Genomic DNA, 25,856 nt, shown 5'->3' with positions numbered 1-25,856 from the left:
ATAAGGAAGAAATCGTTAATAAAAATTCAGGGCATATCGATCAAATTTATAAGCAATTTAAAGTATCTAAATATCTAGGACTATTAATCAGCTTCCGTCTCTCTTGGATCCCTTACCTTAAATACATCAAAAATAAAGTCAATATCCTAAACCAAAACACGAAGAGAACGGCAGCAAGCACGTGGGCAGTTTCCTCCAAAATTTTGAAAAATTGGTACATCACAGTAATTGAGAAAATGACAGGATACTGTTCAAGCATATGGCCTCTTCCATTACTACTCATGAAAGCAGACTGCTACTATCACTAAAAAAGGCCATTCCTTCTATAAATAAGTAGAGGTTATAGGACTACTTCCACAATAGCACTCCAAGTTTTAACAGGTTTACCTCCAATAGATCTTGTTATGGAAAGAGAAGCAACAATAGCCTATGTTTTACGACTACATTCATCAACAGTCTTGTGGGGCAAGACCTTTCATTTTACGGATTTTGAACACAAAGACCATAACTATCTCTGTCACCCAGCAAATAATGACCTTGATTACAATATCCACCTCAATAATGTTCATACAATTAATTGTCTAATACAAATCTACACGGATGGCTCCCATATGGTCTAATAGCCTTAACAATAAAACCAAGAACCCCATGGTTTATAAGATCCAGAAATTATTACTGAGTTTTCCTGTTCTGCTTTGTCCTATTCTCTCATGGACATCAGCCCATGTAGGTAAAGTGGGGAATGAGTTGGCTGACTCTAAAGCAAAAGAGGCCGCCATGGGAGTTGATCTCTCAGAATTTCCTCTTTCTCACTCGTACCTTAAAAGATTTACTATGAACGATCTAATGATTAGCTGGCAAGAACGCTGCTCTTCTTCCTCCACTTGTCGAAGGACTTAAATTCATATCAAAAGTGACTAATCGCCTAATAACGGGAGCATCTGCAATTACCACCTTTTTGTCTGGACATTGTCCTTATCCATCCTATCTCCATAGATTTGGATTAAAAGACAATGATAACTATGCTTGCGGGACAACCGGAGCCCCAGACCATTATGCATTTCATTGCATACTGACAAATAACTATCTTATTGAACCACAAGATCAATTTTTACCTCATTGGACAAATAAGATTGTTTCCAACATTATCGATAGGAATAAACTTTTTAAATTATTTCATATTTGTACAGACTTAAACTCTTTCTCAGTGACTACTGAGGACAAAAGATAAAGATAATATCTTGATACGTACTCATTATTCAAGGATCTCAATTAAATATGCTTATCTATAATTCTCTTAATTCATTTCCTCACTTCAGTGATATTATTACTAATTGCCATTCCATTAAAATGTAAACAAGATATAAATTGAATTGTTATGACCTACATTTGTAATATCTGCTGTAAAATACACAACTTAGTAGTTGTAAAAGCAACACAGCAATTGTATTTTATTACTATCATACAATATTTACTCAGTGTAATATTATATAACATTAATAATATATTGTGAAGTGTATAATGTTATATATATAATATAAGGATTGACTATATTGTGCTTTGCAAATTGTAAACTTTGTTATGTATTATATTTTTCAAAAATTCAAGTTCGAAATCATATACAAATGTCAAATGTAAATGTTCATTTTGTATAAGTTGTTGTATATGTCAAATTTTAGGTTCGAAATGGAATATAAATGTCAAATGAAAATGTGCATTCTGTGAAACTTTGCATATTATGAAATTAAACTTTATTATTTGTGTATATATCAATATTTTAGTTTAAAATTGTATATGTATGCTGATATTTCCATATAATGTTTCTTAATAATATTGTACAATAGTTTGTAATATTTATTATATGTAAAAATTTAACTTCAACATTATTTTTAAATAGTACATTTTTAATAATTTAGAGTCGGTTTAATTTTAATAATTAATATTTTGTTTTCTAATTATGATATTATGTAATAATGTAAAAATAAGAAATATTATTTAACAGCAATTGAATCATATTGATGGAAAGCTGTTAATCATGTATACAACAGCCATTATGTATATTGCTAAAGATTTTTGTTACTAAAAGTCTTTATACTTTGAACTATGTAACTATCATAGTCCATGAAAGCTCTGTACTAAAAATCACTCTGTAAAAATTACTCTGTATACGCATCAAATGTCGAATGTAATTATGTGAAAAGATGTATACTGACTGTAACTGACATTTTATGTAAAATTTGAAATAAATGCCGCTGGACTGTCAGCCCCTACCTTGGTGCGTGGAGGCTGCTGTTTAGTAGATATCTCCACTGAGCTGCTTTATTCCGCTTGCCATTTCGCCTAAGGTTGGAAGCCACTCAGTGTCGAAGGTCACTCCAGTGGACTAAGAGATAAAAAGTCTTTTCATCAGGGTCAAGAGATGGACACTTTATTAGGTATGAGTGAAAGAATCCCCCCCTTCCCCTGGGAGTACAGCGCAAGTAAACACAAGGAGATATATAGGGTGGTTTCCTGTTTAGAGCCATGGGCATGTTGGCCTGCTAAGAACAATCATTCCTCGTGTATAATGTGTTAGAGCATTTTTTCTGTAAGAAAATTCTGAAATTGCGGGACTAAATATACTCAAGTCATACAGTCAAGATATGCAACTGTCTTTTCATCTTATTAAAATTCATGCTATTGTTAAAACTTGAGTTAGAAGTTAATTTCAACCCTGTGTCACAACCCAGGGTTTGCGTAGCGGTTTCGGCCACTACACCACATCATGATGTTTCGGTATCTAAAGCAACGATAGGTAATATTGTCAATAAGAACGGGGAAAAACGTCAAAGTTTAGTTTCAAGGAGAAAAATTGTTCAAATTACATATCCAAGGAAAGAACGGAATGTTTCGAATGTTGCAATGGTAAGAACTTTAATGTTAAAAGCCAATCTGCGAAGTTAAAGGACATTTGTATAATCACTAAAATGCTCAGTGTCAACTTCAAGCAACGTGATTAATGCTGATTTGAATCTTAAAAGGGCGAAAAAATGTAATTTGCATCATCTTTCTCCACGAAATTTCGCCGAAAGCAGAACGCGCTGTAGAACTATGAGAACTTATGAAGAACTGCACGACTAACAATTATTCGAACAAAAATAGAAAAATGTTGCCACAATAGATGAATTTTGGGTATATTTAAATGACCGCAATAAAAAGAGATCCATTTATTATCATCAAAGAGAAGAAAAAAAAATCTTAGAACATGGTTCAAAGAATCCAAAGAAAAGTTTTCGAAGAGATTTATGATTGTTGCTAGTATTTGAAATAACGAAAAATAAAAATTAAAGAGATAGAGAGAGAGAGCAGAAAACTGATAAGGTCAACTCCATATATTATCAGAAATACATTTTCAAATTTTCAAATATGAAATGCCTTTTCTTTACTCACTTTGCCATTAATCAGTAGAGCTGCATGAAGACAAAGCAAGCAGCCGCATGTCCACTGTCAGTTTGCTGGAAAAAATGGAACAAGAAACGTGTATCAAACCCATACCGTTCACTCAGATTCTTACTAAATCTCCTGATATAATCATTGACGGATTTTTGCACTTTTGGTCTTTTAAAAAGCGAACTATCCAAACGTTGACATATAGCCCTTCTTGGACTCAAGTCAATAATTTACTACGGAAAAAAAGAAAGAGTTTGAATATTTCTGAACGTGTTGAGTTAAGAATCAAATAAAGCAGTTTAAGCTAAACATTCAAAAATAGCATCAATGGATCAATCGCAGACATCACATTAAGTAAAATCGAACTTTAGGGCGTTAGAGTCTGTGATTTTGTTTCTGATAACTTGTTTATGTTTCTTAAATTAAAAATAATAATAATAATAATAATAATAATAATAATAAAAAAAAAAAAAAAAACATAAGCTTAAGAAAACATTTTCTCTCCCCTCGAAAACTTTTGTTCATATTTTTAGTCTAACTGTAGAGACATTAGATTTTTTTTTAGAAGCAGGCAAGATGAAAAAATGCAAAGCCTTCGCCAAGAATCGAACCGCGGACCTCTCAATTACGCGCTGAGCGTGCAGACCACTACACCACGAAGGCTCGCTAAAAATGCGGGAGAATATCTTATATACTCCCTCTTTTAAAGGGCAACTGGGCTTTTTTAGGGGAACCAATCGCCAAACCCTGGGTGAGGATAATCATCATCCAACAACCTTTCAGTTCGGGCGCCACTGTAGAGCCATAAAGTATGTTTTGGAAGCAGGCAAAATGAAAAATATGCAACGCCTTCGCCGGGAATCGAACCGCTGACCTCTCAGTTACGCGCTGAGCGTGCAGACCACTACACCACGAAGGCTTGCTAAGAAGGCGGAAGAATACCTTATACCTGTTATGTTTAAGTTATCTACGAGCAATTATTTGTATTATGATTACGTTGTATGCTATATGTATATATAAATATATAAGGGGAGATCGATGAAGAAAACTACTCTTTCAAAAGGGCTCGATGCAAGAAAAAGATTGGTAATTCCTGCTCTAGACAAATCAAAAAGACCTGTGGTCGTGATCAACTGTTTTATGACCAAAACTGCAAGAGGTTTATTCTTCCATTATACAGGGTGAATCTGAGCAAATGCGAAAAACTTTAGGGTGTCATAGAAGGCAGCTATAAGAGGAATATTCGTCATAGAATGTGTGGTTGGAACCTAAACGGCGAGCCGCTAGGTGGCATTGTAAATAAATGGTATAAAAAGGGTTGGTTCTCGCACCGAACGGCATTTTTTTCTCGAATTATCTACATCCTTCTACGGAGATAACTCAGGGAAATTTTCAGTGTAATTTCAGGAAAATTTCAGCTCCGCAAGGAACTCACTTATTTATCTGGGAAGTATCGCTCAGGCGATAGAACCCGAGAATAAACACCGTATATCGCAGTATCGCCCCCAACGACATTTTCTACCGTGGATTACCGAGAGCATGGCTGGTTATATGAACCACGATATTTCCATGACAATGACAGAAAGCGGTCGAGGTGATCCTGTAGCTTGGCCACAAAGATCACCGTATTTTTTTTGTTTGGACTTTTTTCTGTGGGGCAATATGAAAAGCCTAATCTACGAGTGCCCCAATTGAAACCAATATGGATCTAGTCGCCAGGATCGCCGTTGTTGCAGGCGATATTTGGTAAATGGCTGGTGTCTTCAAAAATGTGCGTCAGTCCCTATCTCGCAGGTGCGAAGCCTGCTTTACAGCTGGCGGAAAGTCTTTGGAGTAATTTCTATGAACATGTTCTTTCAATAATCTCCTCTAGTTTTAATTCTTTAAACTTGACAGGGGAAAAGAGCCCTTTAAACTCCTCACCATTTGCGGTGCGACCATACATTCTATAACAAATATTGCTCTTATAAAGTCCCCCCCCCCCTAAAATTTTGCTCACTTGTTCAGATTCACCCTGTATATTCAGAGTATATTGGCCTTTTTATACAGTAGTATTATACAGTACACGGTACTTTGTTTTACAGTATATTGGCTTTTTTAAATCGGATTGTATAGAGTATACAATTACTTTTATACAGTATACAGTATATTGTATAGAGTATACAATTACTTTTTTATACAGTATACAGTAGTATTATACAGTATACGGTACTTTGTTTTACAGTATATTGGCTTTTTTAAATCGGACAGTGGTGAAAAAAATTCTATCGCACAATTGACATTAAGAAATTCATTTACTCACTTCAGTCCTTCCTTTTCGCCTTCAGAATATCTACTAACACTATTAGAAATCTGTAGAACTGTTAAAAATCTAAATTTGAAAAAGGCTCCAGGACTAGATGGAATAGATAACAGAATAATTAAGATGCTTTTTGAAATCTCTCCTAGATTGATCCACACATTAATGCAAACTTGTTGGAAGATGCAATACTTCCCGAAAAGCACTAAAGTAGCAGAGGTTGCACTGTTTCACAAGACTGGTAAAAATCCACACCTCATAACTTCTTATAGACCAATCTGTTTAATCTCAGGTTTTGGAAAATTATTGGAAAGGATTATACTAGAAAGATTGCAGTATCACCTCTTACAAAATGGCATCCTGAATAAATGACAGTTTGGATTTTTGAGAGGCAAATTGACGGAATTGGCTATATCGAAATTTATGGAAATAGTATGCAGAAATAAAGATAATAAACAGCATTCACTGGTTGTTAGCTTTGATATCCAAGGGGCATTCGACTCATTATGGTGACCGGACATAATTAATGCTCTGGTCACCATGAAATGTCCCTCTGATCTTATTTCACTAATACAAAGTTACTTAAGTCATAGAGTTGTTCAAATTACGCTTGACTCTGGACTTATATATAAACATTTACAGAGGGAATGTCCGCAGGGATCATGTCTAGGACCAATTTTGTGGATCTTAGTTGTAGATTCGTTGTTGAATAAATTGAATAACAATGCTTACTGGGACTTGATAGCATTTGCGGAGGACTTTTTATTAGTAGTCAAAGGCCGCTCAAAATTGCAATTAATAGCACAACAGCAAATGGATACAATAAGTAATTGGGCAAGAGAACACCAAATCACCATTTCCTGTTCAAGAACGCAAGCTCTACTTATAGGGCTTGAACGTCCAATAAGGAAGAAATCGTTAATAAAAATTCAGGGCATATCGATCAAATTTATAAGCAATTTAAAGTATCTAAATATCTAGGACTATTAATCAGCTTCTGTCTCTCTTGGATCCCTTACCTTAAATACATCAAAAATAAAGTCAATATCCTAAACCAAAACACGAAGAGAACGGCAGCAAGCACGTGGGCAGTTTCCTCCAAAATTTTGAAAAATTGGTACATCACAGTAATTGAGAAAATGACAGGATACTGTTCAAGCATATGGCCTCTTCCATTACTACTCATGAAAGCAGACTGCTACTATCACTAAAAAAGGCCATTCCTTCTATAAATAAGTAGAGGTTATAGGACTACTTCCACAATAGCACTCCAAGTTTTAACAGGTTTACCTCCAATAGATCTTGTTATGGAAAGAGAAGCAACAATAGCCTATGTTTTACGACTACATTCATCAACAGTCTTGTGGGGCAAGACCTTTCATTTTACGGATTTTGAACACAAAGACCATAACTATCTCTGTCACCCAGCAAATAATGACCTTGATTACAATATCCACCTCAATAATGTTCATACAATTAATTGTCTAATACAAATCTACACGGATGGCTCCCATATGGTCTAATAGCCTTAACAATAAAACCAAGAACCCCATGGTTTATAAGATCCAGAAATTATTACTGAGTTTTCCTGTTCTGCTTTGTCCTATTCTCTCATGGACATCAGCCCATGTAGGTAAAGTGGGGAATGAGTTGGCTGACTCTAAAGCAAAAGAGGCCGCCATGGGAGTTGATCTCTCAGAATTTCCTCTTTCTCACTCGTACCTTAAAAGATTTACTATGAACGATCTAATGATTAGCTGGCAAGAACGCTGCTCTTCTTCCTCCACTTGTCGAAGGACTTAAATTCATATCAAAAGTGACTAATCGCCTAATAACGGGAGCATCTGCAATTACCACCTTTTTGTCTGGACATTGTCCTTATCCATCCTATCTCCATAGATTTGGATTAAAAGACAATGATAACTATGCTTGCGGGACAACCGGAGCCCCAGACCATTATGCATTTCATTGCATACTGACAAATAACTATCTTATTGAACCACAAGATCAATTTTTACCTCATTGGACAAATAAGATTGTTTCCAACATTATCGATAGGAATAAACTTTTTAAATTATTTCATATTTGTACAGACTTAAACTCTTTCTCAGTGACTACTGAGGACAAAAGATAAAGATAATATCTTGATACGTACTCATTATTCAAGGATCTCAATTAAATATGCTTATCTATAATTCTCTTAATTCATTTCCTCACTTCAGTGATATTATTACTAATTGCCATTCCATTAAAATGTAAACAAGATATAAACTGAATTGTTATGACCTACATTTGTAATATCTGCTGTAAAATACACAACTTAGTAGTTGTAAAAGCAACACAGCAATTGTATTTTATTACTATCATACAATATTTACTCAGTGTAATATTATATAACATTAATAATATATTGTGAAGTGTATAATGTTATATATATAATATAAGGATTGACTATATTGTGCTTTGCAAATTGTAAACTTTGTTATGTATTATATTTTTCAAAATTCAAGTTCGAAATCATATACAAATGTCAAATGTAAATGTTCATTTTGTATAAGTTGTTGTATATGTCAAATTTTAGGTTCGAAATGGAATATAAATGTCAAATGAAAATGTGCATTCTGTGAAACTTTGCATATTATGAAATTAAACTTTATTATTTGTGTATATATCAATATTTTAGTTTAAAATTGTATATGTATGCTGATATTTCCATATAATGTTTCTTAATAATATTGTACAATAGTTTGTAATATTTATTATATGTAAAAATTTAACTTCAACATTATTTTTAAATAGTACATTTTTAATAATTTAGAGTCGGTTTAATTTTAATAATTAATATTTTGTTTTCTAATTATGATATTATGTAATAATGTAAAAATAAGAAATATTATTTAACAGCAATTGAATCATATTGATGGAAAGCTGTTAATCATGTATACAACAGCCATTATGTATATTGCTAAAGATTTTTGTTACTAAAAGTCTTTATACTTTGAACTATGTAACTATCATAGTCCATGAAAGCTCTGTACTAAAAATCACTCTGTAAAAATTACTCTGTATACGCATCAAATGTCGAATGTAATTATGTGAAAAGATGTATACTGACTGTAACTGACATTTTATGTAAAATTTGAAATAAATGCCGCTGGACTGTCAGCCCCTACCTTGGTGCGTGGAGGCTGCTGTTTAGTAGATATCTCCACTGAGCTGCTTTATTCCGCTTGCCATTTCGCCTAAGGTTGGAAGCCACTCAGTGTCGAAGGTCACTCCAGTGGACTAAGAGATAAAAAGTCTTTTCATCAGGGTCAAGAGATGGACACTTTATTAGGTATGAGTGAAAGAATCCCCCCCTTCCCCTGGGAGTACAGCGCAAGTAAACACAAGGAGATATATAGGGTGGTTTCCTGTTTAGAGCCATGGGCATGTTGGCCTGCTAAGAACAATCATTCCTCGTGTATAATGTGTTAGAGCATTTTTTCTGTAAGAAAATTCTGAAATTGCGGGACTAAATATACTCAAGTCATACAGTCAAGATATGCAACTGTCTTTTCATCTTATTAAAATTCATGCTATTGTTAAAACTTGAGTTAGAAGTTAATTTCAACCCTGTGTCACAACCCAGGGTTTGCGTAGCGGTTTCGGCCACTACACCACATCATGATGTTTCGGTATCTAAAGCAACGATAGGTAATATTGTCAATAAGAACGGGGAAAAACGTCAAAGTTTAGTTTCAAGGAGAAAAATTGTTCAAATTACATATCCAAGGAAAGAACGGAATGTTTCGAATGTTGCAATGGTAAGAACTTTAATGTTAAAAGCCAATCTGCGAAGTTAAAGGACATTTGTATAATCACTAAAATGCTCAGTGTCAACTTCAAGCAACGTGATTAATGCTGATTTGAATCTTAAAAGGGCGAAAAAATGTAATTTGCATCATCTTTCTCCACGAAATTTCGCCGAAAGCAGAACGCGCTGTAGAACTATGAGAACTTATGAAGAACTGCACGACTAACAATTATTCGAACAAAAATAGAAAAATGTTGCCACAATAGATGAATTTTGGGTATATTTAAATGACCGCAATAAAAAGAGATCCATTTATTATCATCAAAGAGAAGAAAAAAAATCTTAGAACATGGTTCAAAGAATCCAAAGAAAAGTTTTCGAAGAGATTTATGATTGTTGCTAGTATTTGAAATAACGAAAAATAAAAATTAAAGAGATAGAGAGAGAGAGCAGAAAACTGATAAGGTCAACTCCATATATTATCAGAAATACATTTTCAAATTTTCAAATATGAAATGCCTTTTCTTTACTCACTTTGCCATTAATCAGTAGAGCTGCATGAAGACAAAGCAAGCAGCCGCATGTCCACTGTCAGTTTGCTGGAAAAAATGGAACAAGAAACGTGTATCAAACCCATACCGTTCACTCAGATTCTTACTAAATCTCCTGATATAATCATTGACGGATTTTTGCACTTTTGGTCTTTTAAAAAGCGAACTATCCAAACGTTGACATATAGCCCTTCTTGGACTCAAGTCAATAATTTACTACGGAAAAAAAGAAAGAGTTTGAATATTTCTGAACGTGTTGAGTTAAGAATCAAATAAAGCAGTTTAAGCTAAACATTCAAAAATAGCATCAATGGATCAATCGCAGACATCACATTAAGTAAAATCGAACTTTAGGGCGTTAGAGTCTGTGATTTTGTTTCTGATAACTTGTTTATGTTTCTTAAATTAAAAATAATAATAATAATAATAATAAAAAAATAAAAAAAAAAAAAAAAAACATAAGCTTAAGAAAACATTTTCTCTCCCCTCGAAAACTTTTGTTCATATTTTTAGTCTAACTGTAGAGACATTAGATTTTTTTTTAGAAGCAGGCAAGATGAAAAAATGCAAAGCCTTCGCCAAGAATCGAACCGCGGACCTCTCAGTTACGCGCTGAGCGTGCAGACCACTACACCACGAAGGCTCGCTAAAAATGCGGGAGAATATCTTATATACTCCCTCTTTTAAAGGGCAACTGGGGTTTTTTAGGGGAACCAATCGCCAAACCCTGGGTGAGGATAATCATCATCCAACAACCTTTCAGTTCGGGCGCCACTGTAGAGCCATAAAGTATGTTTTGGAAGCAGGCAAAATGAAAAATATGCAACGCCTTCGCCGGGAATCGAACCGCTGACCTCTCAGTTACGCGCTGAGCGTGCAGACCACTACACCACGAAGGCTTGCTAAGAAGGCGGAAGAATACCTTATACCTGTTATGTTTAAGTTATCTACGAGCAATTATTTGTATTATGATTACGTTGTATGCTATATGTATATATAAATATATAAGGGGAGATCGATGAAGAAAACTACTCTTTCAAAAGGGCTCGATGCAAGAAAAAGATTGGTAATTCCTGCTCTAGACAAATCAAAAAGACCTGTAGTCGTGATCAACTGTTTTATGACCAAAACTGCAAGAGGTTTATTCTTCCATTATACAGGGTGAATCTGAGCAAATGCGAAAAACTTTAGGGTGTCATAGAAGGCAGCTATAAGAGGAATATTCGTCATAGAATGTGTGGTTGGAACCTAAACGGCGAGCCGCTAGGTGGCATTGTAAATAAATGGTATAAAAAGGGTTGGTTCTCGCACCGAACGGCATTTTTTTCTCGAATTATCTACATCCTTCTACGGAGATAACTCAGGGAAATTTTCAGTGCAATTTCAGGAAAATTTCAGCTCCGCAAGGAACTCACTTATTTATCTGGGAAGTATCGCTCAGGCGATAGAACCCGAGAATAAACACCGTATATCGCAGTATCGCCCCCAACGACATTTTCTACCGTGGATTACCGAGAGCATGGCTGGTTATATGAACCACGATATTTCCATGACAATGACAGAAAGCGGTCGAGGTGATCCTGTAGCTTGGCCACAAAGATCACCGTATTTTTTTTGTTTGGACTTTTTTCTGTGGGGCAATATGAAAAGCCTAATCTACGAGTGCCCCAATTGAAACCAATATGGATCTAGTCGCCAGGATCGCCGTTGTTGCAGGCGATATTTGGTAAATGGCTGGTGTCTTCAAAAATGTGCGTCAGTCCCTATCTCGCAGGTGCGAAGCCTGCTTTACAGCTGGCGGAAAGTCTTTGGAGTAATTTCTATGAACATGTTCTTTCAATAATCTCCTCTAGTTTTAATTCTTTAAACTTGACAGGGGAAAAGAGCCCTTTAAACTCCTCACCATTTGCGGTGCGACCATACATTCTATAACAAATATTGCTCTTATAAAGTCCCCCCCCCCTAAAATTTTGCTCACTTGTTCAGATTCACCCTGTATATTCAGAGTATATTGGCCTTTTTATACAGTAGTATTATACAGTACACGGTACTTTGTTTTACAGTATATTGGCTTTTTTAAATCGGATTGTATAGAGTATACAATTACTTTTATACAGTATACAGTATATTGTATAGAGTATACAATTACTTTTTTATACAGTATACAGTAGTATTATACAGTATACGGTACTTTGTTTTACAGTATATTGGCTTTTTTAAATCGGACAGTGGTGAAAAAAATTCTATCGCACAATTGACATTAAGAAATTCATTTACTCACTTCAGTCCTTCCTTTTCGCCTTCAGAATATCTACTAACACTATTAGAAATCTGTAGAACTGTTAAAAATCTAAATTTGAAAAAGGCTCCAGGACTAGATGGAATAGATAACAGAATAATTAAGATGCTTTTTGAAATCTCTCCTAGATTGATCCACACATTAATGCAAACTTGTTGGAAGATGCAATACTTCCCGAAAAGCACTAAAGTAGCAGAGGTTGCACTGTTTCACAAGACTGGTAAAAATCCACACCTCATAACTTCTTATAGACCAATCTGTTTAATCTCAGGTTTTGGAAAATTATTGGAAAGGATTATACTAGAAAGATTGCAGTATCACCTCTTACAAAATGGCATCCTGAATAAATGACAGTTTGGATTTTTGAGAGGCAAATTGACGGAATTGGCTATATCGAAATTTATGGAAATAGTATGCAGAAATAAAGATAATAAACAGCATTCACTGGTTGTTAGCTTTGATATCCAAGGGGCATTCGACTCATTATGGTGACCGGACATAATTAATGCTCTGGTCACCATGAAATGTCCCTCTGATCTTATTTCACTAATACAAAGTTACTTAAGTCATAGAGTTGTTCAAATTACGCTTGACTCTGGACTTATATATAAACATTTACAGAGGGAATGTCCGCAGGGATCATGTCTAGGACCAATTTTGTGGATCTTAGTTGTAGATTCGTTGTTGAATAAATTGAATAACAATGCTTACTGGGACTTGATAGCATTTGCGGAGGACTTTTTATTAGTAGTCAAAGGCCGCTCAAAATTGCAATTAATAGCACAACAGCAAATGGATACAATAAGTAATTGGGCAAGAGAACACCAAATCACCATTTCCTGTTCAAGAACGCAAGCTCTACTTATAGGGCTTGAACGTCCAATAAGGAAGAAATCGTTAATAAAAATTCAGGGCATATCGATCAAATTTATAAGCAATTTAAAGTATCTAAATATCTAGGACTATTAATCAGCTTCCGTCTCTCTTGGATCCCTTACCTTAAATACATCAAAAATAAAGTCAATATCCTAAACCAAAACACGAAGAGAACGGCAGCAAGCACGTGGGCAGTTTCCTCCAAAATTTTGAAAAATTGGTACATCACAGTAATTGAGAAAATGACAGGATACTGTTCAAGCATATGGCCTCTTCCATTACTACTCATGAAAGCAGACTGCTACTATCACTAAAAAAGGCCATTCCTTCTATAAATAAGTAGAGGTTATAGGACTACTTCCACAATAGCACTCCAAGTTTTAACAGGTTTACCTCCAATAGATCTTGTTATGGAAAGAGAAGCAACAATAGCCTATGTTTTACGACTACATTCATCAACAGTCTTGTGGGGCAAGACCTTTCATTTTACGGATTTTGAACACAAAGACCATAACTATCTCTGTCACCCAGCAAATAATGACCTTGATTACAATATCCACCTCAATAATGTTCATACAATTAATTGTCTAATACAAATCTACACGGATGGCTCCCATATGGTCTAATAGCCTTAACAATAAAACCAAGAACCCCATGGTTTATAAGATCCAGAAATTATTACTGAGTTTTCCTGTTCTGCTTTGTCCTATTCTCTCATGGACATCAGCCCATGTAGGTAAAGTGGGGAATGAGTTGGCTGACTCTAAAGCAAAAGAGGCCGCCATGGGAGTTGATCTCTCAGAATTTCCTCTTTCTCACTCGTACCTTAAAAGATTTACTATGAACGATCTAATGATTAGCTGGCAAGAACGCTGCTCTTCTTCCTCCACTTGTCGAAGGACTTAAATTCATATCAAAAGTGACTAATCGCCTAATAACGGGAGCATCTGCAATTACCACCTTTTTGTCTGGACATTGTCCTTATCCATCCTATCTCCATAGATTTGGATTAAAAGACAATGATAACTATGCTTGCGGGACAACCGGAGCCCCAGACCATTATGCATTTCATTGCATACTGACAAATAACTATCTTATTGAACCACAAGATCAATTTTTACCTCATTGGACAAATAAGATTGTTTCCAACATTATCGATAGGAATAAACTTTTTAAATTATTTCATATTTGTACAGACTTAAACTCTTTCTCAGTGACTACTGAGGACAAAAGATAAAGATAATATCTTGATACGTACTCATTATTCAAGGATCTCAATTAAATATGCTTATCTATAATTCTCTTAATTCATTTCCTCACTTCAGTGATATTATTACTAATTGCCATTCCATTAAAATGTAAACAAGATATAAACTGAATTGTTATGACCTACATTTGTAATATCTGCTGTAAAATACACAACTTAGTAGTTGTAAAAGCAACACAGCAATTGTATTTTATTACTATCATACAATATTTACTCAGTGTAATATTATATAACATTAATAATATATTGTGAAGTGTATAATGTTATATATATAATATAAGGATTGACTATATTGTGCTTTGCAAATTGTAAACTTTGTTATGTATTATATTTTTCAAAATTCAAGTTCGAAATCATATACAAATGTCAAATGTAAATGTTCATTTTGTATAAGTTGTTGTATATGTCAAATTTTAGGTTCGAAATGGAATATAAATGTCAAATGAAAATGTGCATTCTGTGAAACTTTGCATATTATGAAATTAAACTTTATTATTTGTGTATATATCAATATTTTAGTTTAAAATTGTATATGTATGCTGATATTTCCATATAATGTTTCTTAATAATATTGTACAATAGTTTGTAATATTTATTATATGTAAAAATTTAACTTCAACATTATTTTTAAATAGTACATTTTTAATAATTTAGAGTCGGTTTAATTTTAATAATTAATATTTTGTTTTCTAATTATGATATTATGTAATAATGTAAAAATAAGAAATATTATTTAACAGCAATTGAATCATATTGATGGAAAGCTGTTAATCATGTATACAACAGCCATTATGTATATTGCTAAAGATTTTTGTTACTAAAAGTCTTTATACTTTGAACTATGTAACTATCATAGTCCATGAAAGCTCTGTACTAAAAATCACTCTGTAAAAATTACTCTGTATACGCATCAAATGTCGAATGTAATTATGTGAAAAGATGTATACTGACTGTAACTGACATTTTATGTAAAATTTGAAATAAATGCCGCTGGACTGTCAGCCCCTACCTTGGTGCGTGGAGGCTGCTGTTTAGTAGATATCTCCACTGAGCTGCTTTATTCCGCTTGCCATTTCGCCTAAGGTTGGAAGCCACTCAGTGTCGAAGGTCACTCCAGTGGACTAAGAGATAAAAAGTCTTTTCATCAGGGTCAAGAGATGGACACTTTATTAGGTATGAGTGAAAGAATCCCCCCCTTCCCCTGGGAGTACAGCGCAAGTAAACACAAGGAGATATATAGGGTGGTTTCCTGTTTAGAGCCATGGGCATGTTGGCCTGCTAAGAACAATCATTCCTCGTGTATAATGTGTTAGAGCATTTTTTCTGTAAGAAAATTCTGAAATTGCGGGACTAAATATACTCAAGTCATACAGTCAAGATATGCAACTGTCTTTTCATCTTATTAAAATTCATGCTATTGTTAAAACTTGAGTTAGAAGTTAATTTCAACCCTGTGTCACAACCCAGGGTTTGCGTAGCGGTTTCGGCCACTACACCACATCATGATGTTTCGGTATCTAAAGCAACGATAGGTAATATTGTCAATAAGAACGGGGAAAAACGTCAAAGTTTAGTTTCAAGGAGAAAAATTGTTCAAATTACATATCCAAGGAAAGAACGGAATGTTTCGAATGTTGCAATGGTAAGAACTTTAATGTTAAAAGCCAATCTGCGAAGTTAAAGGACATTTGTATAATCACTAAAATGCTCAGTGTCAACTTCAAGCAACGTGATTAATGCTGATTTGAATCTTAAAAGGGCGAAAAAATGTAATTTGCATCATCTTTCTCCACGAAATTTCGCCGAAAGCAGAACGCGCTGTAGAACTATGAGAACTTATGAAGAACTGCACGACTAACAATTATTCGAACAAAAATAGAAAAATGTTGCCACAATAGATGAATTTTGGGTATATTTAAATGACCGCAATAAAAAGAGATCCATTTATTATCATCAAAGAGAAGAAAAAAAATCTTAGAACATGGTTCAAAGAATCCAAAGAAAAGTTTTCGAAGAGATTTATGATTGTTGCTAGTATTTGAAATAACGAAAAATAAAAATTAAAGAGATAGAGAGAGAGAGCAGAAAACTGATAAGGTCAACTCCATATATTATCAGAAATACATTTTCAAATTTTCAAATATGAAATGCCTTTTCTTTACTCACTTTGCCATTAATCAGTAGAGCTGCATGAAGACAAAGCAAGCAGCCGCATGTCCACTGTCAGTTTGCTGGAAAAAATGGAACAAGAAACGTGTATCAAACCCATACCGTTCACTCAGATTCTTACTAAATCTCCTGATATAATCATTGACGGATTTTTGCACTTTTGGTCTTTTAAAAAGCGAACTATCCAAACGTTGACATATAGCCCTTCTTGGACTCAAGTCAATAATTTACTACGGAAAAAAAGAAAGAGTTTGAATATTTCTGAACGTGTTGAGTTAAGAATCAAATAAAGCAGTTTAAGCTAAACATTCAAAAATAGCATCAATGGATCAATCGCAGACATCACATTAAGTAAAATCGAACTTTAGGGCGTTAGAGTCTGTGATTTTGTTTCTGATAACTTGTTTATGTTTCTTAAATTAAAAATAATAATAATAATAATAATAATAATAATAATAAAAAAAAAAAAAAAAAAAAAAAACATAAGCTTAAGAAAACATTTTCTCTCCCCTCGAAAACTTTTGTTCATATTTTTAGTCTAACTGTAGAGACATTAGATTTTTTTTTAGAAGCAGGCAAGATGAAAAAATGCAAAGCCTTCGCCAAGAATCGAACCGCGGACCTCTCAGTTACGCGCTGAGCGTGCAGACCACTACACCACGAAGGCTCGCTAAAAATGCGGGAGAATATCTTATATACTCCCTCTTTTAAAGGGCAACTGGGGTTTTTTAGGGGAACCAATCGCCAAACCCTGGGTGAGGATAATCATCATCCAACAACCTTTCAGTTCGGGCGCCACTGTAGAGCCATAAAGTATGTTTTGGAAGCAGGCAAAATGAAAAATATGCAACGCCTTCGCCGGGAATCGAACCGCTGACCTCTCAGTTACGCGCTGAGCGTGCAGACCACTACACCACGAAGGCTTGCTAAGAAGGCGGAAGAATACCTTATACCTGTTATGTTTAAGTTATCTACGAGCAATTATTTGTATTATGATTACGTTGTATGCTATATGTATATATAAATATATAAGGGGAGATCGATGAAGAAAACTACTCTTTCAAAAGGGCTCGATGCAAGAAAAAGATTGGTAATTCCTGCTCTAGACAAATCAAAAAGACCTGTGGTCGTGATCAACTGTTTTATGACCAAAACTGCAAGAGGTTTATTCTTCCATTATACAGGGTGAATCTGAGCAAATGCGAAAAACTTTAGGGTGTCATAGAAGGCAGCTATAAGAGGAATATTCGTCATAGAATGTGTGGTTGGAACCTAAACGGCGAGCCGCTAGGTGGCATTGTAAATAAATGGTATAAAAAGGGTTGGTTCTCGCACCGAACGGCATTTTTTTCTCGAATTATCTACATCCTTCTACGGAGATAACTCAGGGAAATTTTCAGTGTAATTTCAGGAAAATTTCAGCTCCGCAAGGAACTCACTTATTTATCTGGGAAGTATCGCTCAGGCGATAGAACCCGAGAATAAACACCGTATATCGCAGTATCGCCCCCAACGACATTTTCTACCGTGGATTACCGAGAGCATGGCTGGTTATATGAACCACGATATTTCCATGACAATGACAGAAAGCGGTCGAGGTGATCCTGTAGCTTGGCCACAAAGATCACCGTATTTTTTTTGTTTGGACTTTTTTCTGTGGGGCAATATGAAAAGCCTAATCTACGAGTGCCCCAATTGAAACCAATATGGATCTAGTCGCCAGGATCGCCGTTGTTGCAGGCGATATTTGGTAAATGGCTGGTGTCTTCAAAAATGTGCGTCAGTCCCTATCTCGCAGGTGCGAAGCCTGCTTTACAGCTGGCGGAAAGTCTTTGGAGTAATTTCTATGAACATGTTCTTTCAATAATCTCCTCTAGTTTTAATTCTTTAAACTTGACAGGGGAAAAGAGCCCTTTAAACTCCTCACCATTTGCGGTGCGACCATACATTCTATAACAAATATTGCTCTTATAAAGTTCCCCCCCCCTAAAATTTTGCTCACTTGTTCAGATTCACCCTGTATATTCAGAGTATATTGGCCTTTTTATACAGTATATTGTATAGAGTATACAATTACTTTTATACAGTATACAGTATATTGTATAGAGTATACAATTACTTTTTTATACAGTATACAGTAGTATTATACAGTATACGGTACTTTGTTTTACAGTATATTGGCTTTTTTAAATCGGACAGTGGTGAAAAAAATTCTATCGCACAATTGACATTAAGAAATTCATTTACTCACTTCAGTCCTTCCTTTTCGCCTTCAGAATATCTACTAACACTATTAGAAATCTGTAGAATTGTTAAAAATCTAAATTTGAAAAAGGCTCCAGGACTAGATGGAATAGATAACAGAATAATTAAGATGCTTTTTGAAATCTCTCCTAGATTGATCCACACATTAATGCAAACTTGTTGGAAGATGCAATACTTCCCGAAAAGCACTAAAGTAGCAGAGGTTGCACTGTTTCACAAGACTGGTAAAAATCCACACCTCATAACTTCTTATAAACCAATCTGTTTAATCTCAGGTTTTGGAAAATTATTGGAAAGGATTATACTAGAAAGATTGCAGTATCACCTCTTACAAAATGGCATCCTGAATAAATGACAGTTTGGATTTTTGAGAGGCAAATTGACGGAATTGGCTATATCGAAATTTATGGAAATAGTATGCAGAAATAAAGATAATAAACAGCATTCACTGGTTGTTAGCTTTGATATCCAAGGGGCATTCGACTCATTATGGTGACCGGACATAATTAATGCTCTGGTCACCATGAAATGTCCCTCTGATCTTATTTCACTAATACAAAGTTACTTAAGTCATAGAGTTGTTCAAATTACGCTTGACTCTGGACTTATATATAAACATTTACAGAGGGAATGTCCGCAGGGATCATGTCTAGGACCAATTTTGTGGATCTTAGTTGTAGATTCGTTGTTGAATAAATTGAATAACAATGCTTACTGGGACTTGATAGCATTTGCGGAGGACTTTTTATTAGTAGTCAAAGGCCGCTCAAAATTGCAATCAATAGCACAACAGCAAATGGATACAATAAGTAATTGGGCAAGAGAACACCAAATCACCATTTCCTGTTCAAGAACGCAAGCTCTACTTATAGGGCTTGAACGTCCAATAAGGAAGAAATCGTTAATAAAAATTCAGGGCATATCGATCAAATTTATAGGCAATTTAAAGTATCTAAATATCTAGGACTATTAATCAGCTTCCGTCTCTCTTGGATCCCTTACCTTAAATACATCAAAAATAAAGTCAATATCCTAAACCAAAACACGAAGAGAACGGCAGCAAGCACGTGGGGAGTTTCCTCCAAAATTTTGAAAAATTGGTACATCACAGTAATTGAGAAAATGACAGGATACTGTTCAAGCATATGGCCTCTTCCATTACTACTCATGAAAGCAGACTGCTACTATCACTAAAAAAGGCCATTCCTTCTATAAATAAGTAGAGGTTATAGGACTACTTCCACAATAGCACTCCAAGTTTTAACAGGTTTACCTCCAATAGATCTTGTTATGGAAAGAGAAGCAACAATAGCCTATGCTTTACGACTACATTCATCAACAGTCTTGTGGGGCAAGACCTTTCATTTTACGGATTTTGAACACAAAGACCATAACTATCTCTGTCACCCAGCAAATAATGACCTTGATTACAATATCCACCTCAATAATGTTCATACAATTAATTGTCTAATACAAATCTACACGGATGGCTCCCATATGGTCTAATAGCCTTAACAATAAAACCAAGAACCCCATGGTTTATAAGATCCAGAAATTATTACTGAGTTTTCCTGTTCTGCTTTGTCCTATTCTCTCATGGACATCAGCCCATGTAGGTAAAGTGGGGAATGAGTTGGCTGACTCTAAAGCAAAAGAGGCCGCCATGGGAGTTGATCTCTCAGAATTTCCTCTTTCTCACTCGTACCTTAAAAGATTTACTATGAACGATCTAATGATTAGCTGGCAAGAACGCTGCTCTTCTTCCTCCACTTGTCGAAGGACTTAAATTCATATCAAAAGTGACTAATCGCCTAATAACGGGAGCATCTGCAATTACCACCTTTTTGTCTGGACATTGTCCTTATCCATCCTATCTCCATAGATTTGGATTAAAAGACAATGATAACTATGCTTGCGGGACAACCGGAGCCCCAGACCATTATGCATTTCATTGCATACTGACAAATAACTATCTTATTGAACCACAAGATCAATTTTTACCTCATTGGACAAATAAGATTGTTTCCAACATTATCGATAGGAATAAACTTTTTAAATTATTTCATATTTGTACAGACTTAAACTCTTTCTCAGTGACTACTGAGGACAAAAGATAAAGATAATATCTTGATACGTACTCATTATTCAAGGATCTCAATTAAATATGCTTATCTATAATTCTCTTAATTCATTTCCTCACTTCAGTGATATTATTACTAATTGCCATTCCATTAAAATGTAAACAAGATATAAACTGAATTGTTATGACCTACATTTGTAATATCTGCTGTAAAATACACAACTTAGTAGTTGTAAAAGCAACACAGCAATTGTATTTTATTACTATCATACAATATTTACTCAGTGTAATATTATATAACATTAATAATATATTGTGAAGTGTATAATGTTATATATATAATATAAGGATTGACTATATTGTGCTTTGCAAATTGTAAACTTTGTTATGTATTATATTTTTCAAAATTCAAGTTCGAAATCATATACAAATGTCAAATGTAAATGTTCATTTTGTATAAGTTGTTGTATATGTCAAATTTTAGGTTCGAAATGGAATATAAATGTCAAATGAAAATGTGCATTCTGTGAAACTTTGCATATTATGAAATTAAACTTTATTATTTGTGTATATATCAATATTTTAGTTTAAAATTGTATATGTATGCTGATATTTCCATATAATGTTTCTTAATAATATTGTACAATAGTTTGTAATATTTATTATATGTAAAAATTTAACTTCAACATTATTTTTAAATAGTACATTTTTAATAATTTAGAGTCGGTTTAATTTTAATAATTAATATTTTGTTTTCTAATTATGATATTATGTAATAATGTAAAAATAAGAAATATTATTTAACAGCAATTGAATCATATTGATGGAAAGCTGTTAATCATGTATACAACAGCCATTATGTATATTGCTAAAGATTTTTGTTACTAAAAGTCTTTATACTTTGAACTATGTAACTATCATAGTCCATGAAAGCTCTGTACTAAAAATCACTCTGTAAAAATTACTCTGTATACGCATCAAATGTCGAATGTAATTATGTGAAAAGATGTATACTGACTGTAACTGACATTTTATGTAAAATTTGAAATAAATGCCGCTGGACTGTCAGCCCCTACCTTGGTGCGTGGAGGCTGCTGTTTAGTAGATATCTCCACTGAGCTGCTTTATTCCGCTTGCCATTTCGCCTAAGGTTGGAAGTCAGCTCAGTGGCCCAATGTCCAATGTATATTCAAAGTACACTTTTAGGTTTTAAAAATGATTTAATTTGCGGAACTAAACCAGATTAGTGTGCTCGAAAATGTAGCTAAATTACTAGCACTGTTTTTTCTGTTTATTATAATTGGAGTTATTCCTCTTTCCTGTGTTTTTTCCAATTTCTGGATTAACCGTGAACGTCATCCGTTGTATTACTCCATTAAATCGGTAGTGACTTTTGTGGTGCAACGTGCACATATAACGAGCTTAGCTATACAATCCCGTAACAGAAAGAGAAGTGAAAAGAAGTGAGTCTATGTTTCGCTGGGAGAGAGCAAACATCGCATTTTGAAGGTTCTCTAAAATAAAATTTCCGGTTTGAGACTCATGGAAGAGCTTATGGTTAATTTTAAGGAATGCAAAATTTCTGCATTGTGGAATATTTTCATTTCTTCTCTAAATAAGTCAAGTTAATTCTTCTATTTATGTAAAGAGTTGAATTTTAGAACTATCCATAAACGCCTCAACAAATTGTCTCAAGTCTCCTGGATGCATCAACGTAAAATTTAACACGTGTAAGTGCCTAATGATTTACGTTTTAGATTCGTATTTAGATTATTATTCATGTGCCTGATTTTCAAGATATTAATTTTTACTACTTTTGTATTAATCTTTCGCAAAGCTGTGAAGAAGATCTTAGACTAATCACAGAAGTGTTAGGTGACTTTGACTCCAAATTTAAAAGTCGTAGATTTAATTGCCCTTGTTAAGAATAATATTAAGTTTACACAAAATCCAGAATTTTTAAGAATTAATTTAATACATAATTGATGATTGGATGACTAAGGAGGATTAAAAGTTGAAGAACAAATTAGGAAGATTAAAAGTAGAAGAACAAAGTAAGATTAATGGAACTAATGGGGATTGATGGAAAGATTAATTAGCTGAAAAGATTAATGGAAGCACTGAAATCACCAAGAACAATTAGAAAGGCTTAATTAGAATTAGAACCCCTGCATTAAGATGTGAAAGATAAAACGTTGTTGTTGTCGTTTCCATATTATATGGAAAAATTGTTGCCAGGGCCTACTCCGAGAGAGGTTGGATTTCTTTCCACCCCTAATTTTGAGGAAGAAGATCCCCGGGGGGGATCCGAGAATCTCCCACCCCTCTGAACTAGCAGAGATGTATTTTTAGATTATTAACTCTGTTTTAAACGAAGCAATCTTAAAAATACAATAAATAAATTTAAAAAAAAAATGCTTTGAAAAAAAAAAAAAAAAACTATTAATATAGTTTAAATGAAAAGCAGGAGAAAAGACTTACTTTTTTGCAACCATCTTCCGAACCTTCCATTGCTTTTCTATCAAATCGTAAAGATCGAGTGTCTTATCAGAAGGTGGCGCTAGGAAAGTAAATAGATGATTTTTGCCGATACCCCTGATTGTCTTCTGATTGGAACAAACAACAAGCAAACAATTCTCAATCATGAAATTAAAATGAAGATATATTGTGACGTCAGAACCAGTTAAATGGGAGATAAGGCGTTCTTACTGTATTATTCTTTAGGGAAGTTCATATAACCCATAGATACACAGGGTAAATAAAAATTTGAAGTCATTTCATGTGCTAACAGCCTATTTAGAATTTTCTTGAATTTATGTTTCAATTTTATTCTTGAAACAATCCAATTTCTAGCACTACAGTATTCTGCTCTACGTATAAAGATAGATTCATGGTTAAATACCAACGCAGATTTTAAATGCGAAATTTTCGTTATCATGTAAATATTTTTATTTAATATATTTTTGAAATTAGTGATGTATGTACATTTTTGAAAACGGGTGGTCAGTTTTAACACTAAGATGAAAATTCCATTTTTAAAAAACATATGTTCATGAAAAGTGCTGGGCCAAAAATGTAAAACCAATATATTTGTAAAATAGGCATAATAATATACTAAAACGGTGGATTTGATATTTTATAGGACCTTCATCGGCCTTCAAGATAACACAAATATTTTTTGGTATTGAAAACTATTTACTTTTAGCACATATTTTTGTATAATTTTATACAGCTAATTTTGTAGAGACATTACGTTATTTCGAAGCAGGAGAGATGAAAAATGAGCAACACTTTCCCCGGGACTCTAACCATGGGTCTCTCGAATACGCGCCGAGCGTGCTGACCACTGCACTACGAATGCATGCTAGGAAAGCAGGAGAAATACCTTATATACTTCTCCTTTTAAAGGGCGAATGGGGAATAGGGGACCCAATCGTCAAATCTGGTGGTGGAGAATCATCATCCACCACCCTTTCAGTTAGGGCGCCAATGTACAGGGATTAGGATTTTTTTTATGCGGGAGACATGAAAAATGAGCAATACGCTCGCCGGGTCTCAAATCATGGACCTCTGGAATACGCGTCCAGCGTGCTGACCACTACACTACAAAGGCATGTTAAGAAGGAGGAAGAAATATCTTAAGGGAACTCATACACCTTAAAACCCATAAGATGTTCGAATAGGTGACTGTTGCAAGAATTGGGATAACTTATTTATTTTAAAAGCAATTACTACCAACTCTTTACAGCTGACTACATAATATAGCTGCTTTCTGAAACAGTCATCAGAAAGTTTGTGTTGCCACAAATATTTTTATAATTTAATCCGCTTTGTGACAACATTTTTCGTCATGTTTCCAACTTGCGCGCACAGTTTAAAACATTCTGTTTCATAATTTAATTCCATATTTAATATATAGGTTTTATAACATTTGAAAATTACTGTGAACATAAAATTCTAATAATTTCATGTTAAATTTTTATTTTATTTTGAGTTTATAAAAGGTATTTTATTAAATTTTTTTTTAATGTTTTCGTCCATAAAATTTTTCAATATTAAAATATTCATCAGATTGTTGGTTCAGTTAAAAAATAGTGCCCATATAAAGAATTCCATGAAATTTCAAGTATGCACCATTAGCCATTTTTAAAATATCGTGCGCGCAAGGTGGTAACATGGCGAAATATTTTGTCACAAAGAGGATTAAATTACAAAACGTTTTGTGGCAACACAAAGTTTCTGGTTACTAGTGTCCATTGCAACTATATTGTGTAGTCAGCTGTAAAAAGTTGGAAGTAATTGCTTTTAAAATAAATAAAATATCCCAATTCTTGCAACAGTCACATATTCAAAGATCATGAGGGGTTTAAGGTGTATGAGTCCCCTTCAACGTTTAGTACTTCAGGGAACAAATTATTCTCCATTTTCCATAAAGCCATTTTCTCTAAAAATAGTGTCGGCTTTCTTTATCTATAGATTTGAATCTGGAATGTTTGAAGCCTATTCAATAGAATTTCATACTATATGAAAACGTTTACCTCAATAACTGGAGCAAAAGATACTCCAAAATATTTCTAAAATCCTCAATAGTGTTACGAATTTGGTATTTAAAAAGCTAATGTTAGTTCAATTATAAATTAAATGGTTTTATTTCCCGCGCAGTGCAGACCGTGACGAATATTAAAAAAAAGCTGAGCCGGAAAATTGAAAATACAAGAGCGCGTGCATTAAACATTTAATAAATATGTCTTTTTGATTTCCAGAAAGTAGCGGAAAATTCTCGCACGCGATTTAAAAATCTTATAAAAGGAGGAAAACCTCTCAG

At 34.1% G+C, this 25,856-nt stretch overlaps 1 protein-coding gene across 3 annotated transcripts in view; it reads right to left on the bottom strand.

Moving 5' to 3' along the window:
- Window positions 1-23,627, bottom strand: part of LOC118193393 (uncharacterized) — a 95,717-nt gene extending 72,090 nt beyond the window's left edge. For all 3 annotated transcript variants that reach the window (XM_085822639.1, XM_085822640.1, XM_035364470.2), the window contains exon 1: window positions 23,513-23,627. In XM_085822639.1, the coding sequence (XP_085678765.1) occupies window positions 23,513-23,542 (30 nt within the window). In that variant the 5' untranslated portion in view covers window positions 23,543-23,627. The remainder of the gene's footprint in view (window positions 1-23,512) is intronic.
- Window positions 23,628-25,856: the final 2,229 nt, after the last annotated feature.

The sequence above is a fragment of the Stegodyphus dumicola genome, chromosome 8, assembly GCF_044657685.1.
Source record: "Stegodyphus dumicola isolate Sdum_Otavi_A_Nest chromosome 8, ASM4465768v1".
NCBI lineage: Eukaryota > Metazoa > Arthropoda > Arachnida > Araneae > Eresidae > Stegodyphus > Stegodyphus dumicola.
The sequence above is the reverse complement of the archived record's forward strand: the minus strand, read 5'-3'. Positions and strand labels throughout refer to the sequence as shown.